The 1,164-nt window shown below is 41.8% G+C and overlaps 1 protein-coding gene across 1 annotated transcript; it reads right to left on the minus strand.

Moving 5' to 3' along the window:
- Positions 1 to 18: 18 nt before the first annotated feature.
- Positions 19 to 1,146, minus strand: LOC108357431 (protein CLP1 homolog; the record flags this gene model as incomplete). The annotated part of the gene is made up of 2 exons (XM_017608508.1): positions 19 to 527; positions 594 to 1,146. Coding segments are annotated over 2 exons (1,062 nt in total), but the record flags the coding sequence as incomplete, so codon positions are not given.
- Positions 1,147 to 1,164: the final 18 nt, after the last annotated feature.

Genomic DNA, 1,164 nt, shown 5'->3' on the forward strand with positions numbered 1-1,164 from the left:
GAAAATATATTTAAATACTTACACGCAGACAAAACCAGCTACATTAGTTCCAATTATATCCTCCTCCGTCGATTCGGCAAAGCTAATTGATAAGAGGTGGTGCAGTAGTGAAGGGCTGGGAGTCACTGCTACAACTTTGGTTTTATTGTCTTCCGCCTTCATTCCAATGGGCATGCATGAGTCAGGCAACGGCGGAGCGCCTATTTTGTACAATTTCAAATCTTGGAATTTTACTTCGAATGAGAATGGGTAGAAAGGTGTACGATTTCCATAGAAGTATTCTTTAATGCGCAAGTCACGCTGCTCGTTACGCAAATCCCTACTTCGCTCCACTACACCACCACTCTTTGGCAACAAAACGACGCGAACGAATGATGGCATATCCCGCAGAAGCTCATTGTACAAGCGCTCCTGGTCGAGAACAAATATTGCGTTCACTTCAAATGCTTGTGCCGTGTGCAACAAATGAGCATACCCATCCGCTTTCACCCAACCGCATGTATTAATAATCATACCAGAGTATTTTGCTAAAAATAAAATTATTTTCATATGTAATTATTATATGTTATCTATTGGTATTTATTTTTACTCACTTCGTTTATTAACATTCATAGATTCCAATGTTACTTCTGCCATCTTTGCTACTGTCGCCTTGTATAGAACATTATTAGAACCGGGACTTTTATGTCCAAAATGATAGACTAGAGGCGCTGTCTGAGAAAATCCTTCCTCGATGCTAGCAGGTCGTTCAATGAGTATCGATGCTATAGTGCCTGGAATCGAGATTGAACCTTGTCCAACGTCAATGTCTGCATAAAGAGGTCGTCGCCCCAGCCTCACCGCATAGTTAAGAAATATACGAGACAAAGTACTCTTCCCCACATCTAGGGGACCCACAACCATTGCTACTGGACCTCGTTCGTCTTTCTCCTCGGCATCCACGCGCATTTGCTCCAAGGCTGCATGACAATTTAAGTACTGCACCATTGGAGTTTCTTTTGAAATATAGCTAACGTCAGTTTTCCCATTTACATTCAGCACACATCCGTGGTAAGTAAAGATTGCCACTTTGGCGCCAGTGAGGAACTCGTATTTTTTCTTCTTTACCAATTCTGTGCCAAACATTTCAGCGAAACCAGATACAAGCTGAATGGCAAAAAAAAA

Source organism: Rhagoletis zephyria, unplaced genomic scaffold, assembly GCF_001687245.7.
Source record: "Rhagoletis zephyria isolate East Lansing unplaced genomic scaffold, Rhagoletis_zephyria_1.1 Rzeph_scaffold_77478, whole genome shotgun sequence".
Taxonomy (NCBI): Eukaryota; Metazoa; Arthropoda; class Insecta; order Diptera; family Tephritidae; genus Rhagoletis; species Rhagoletis zephyria.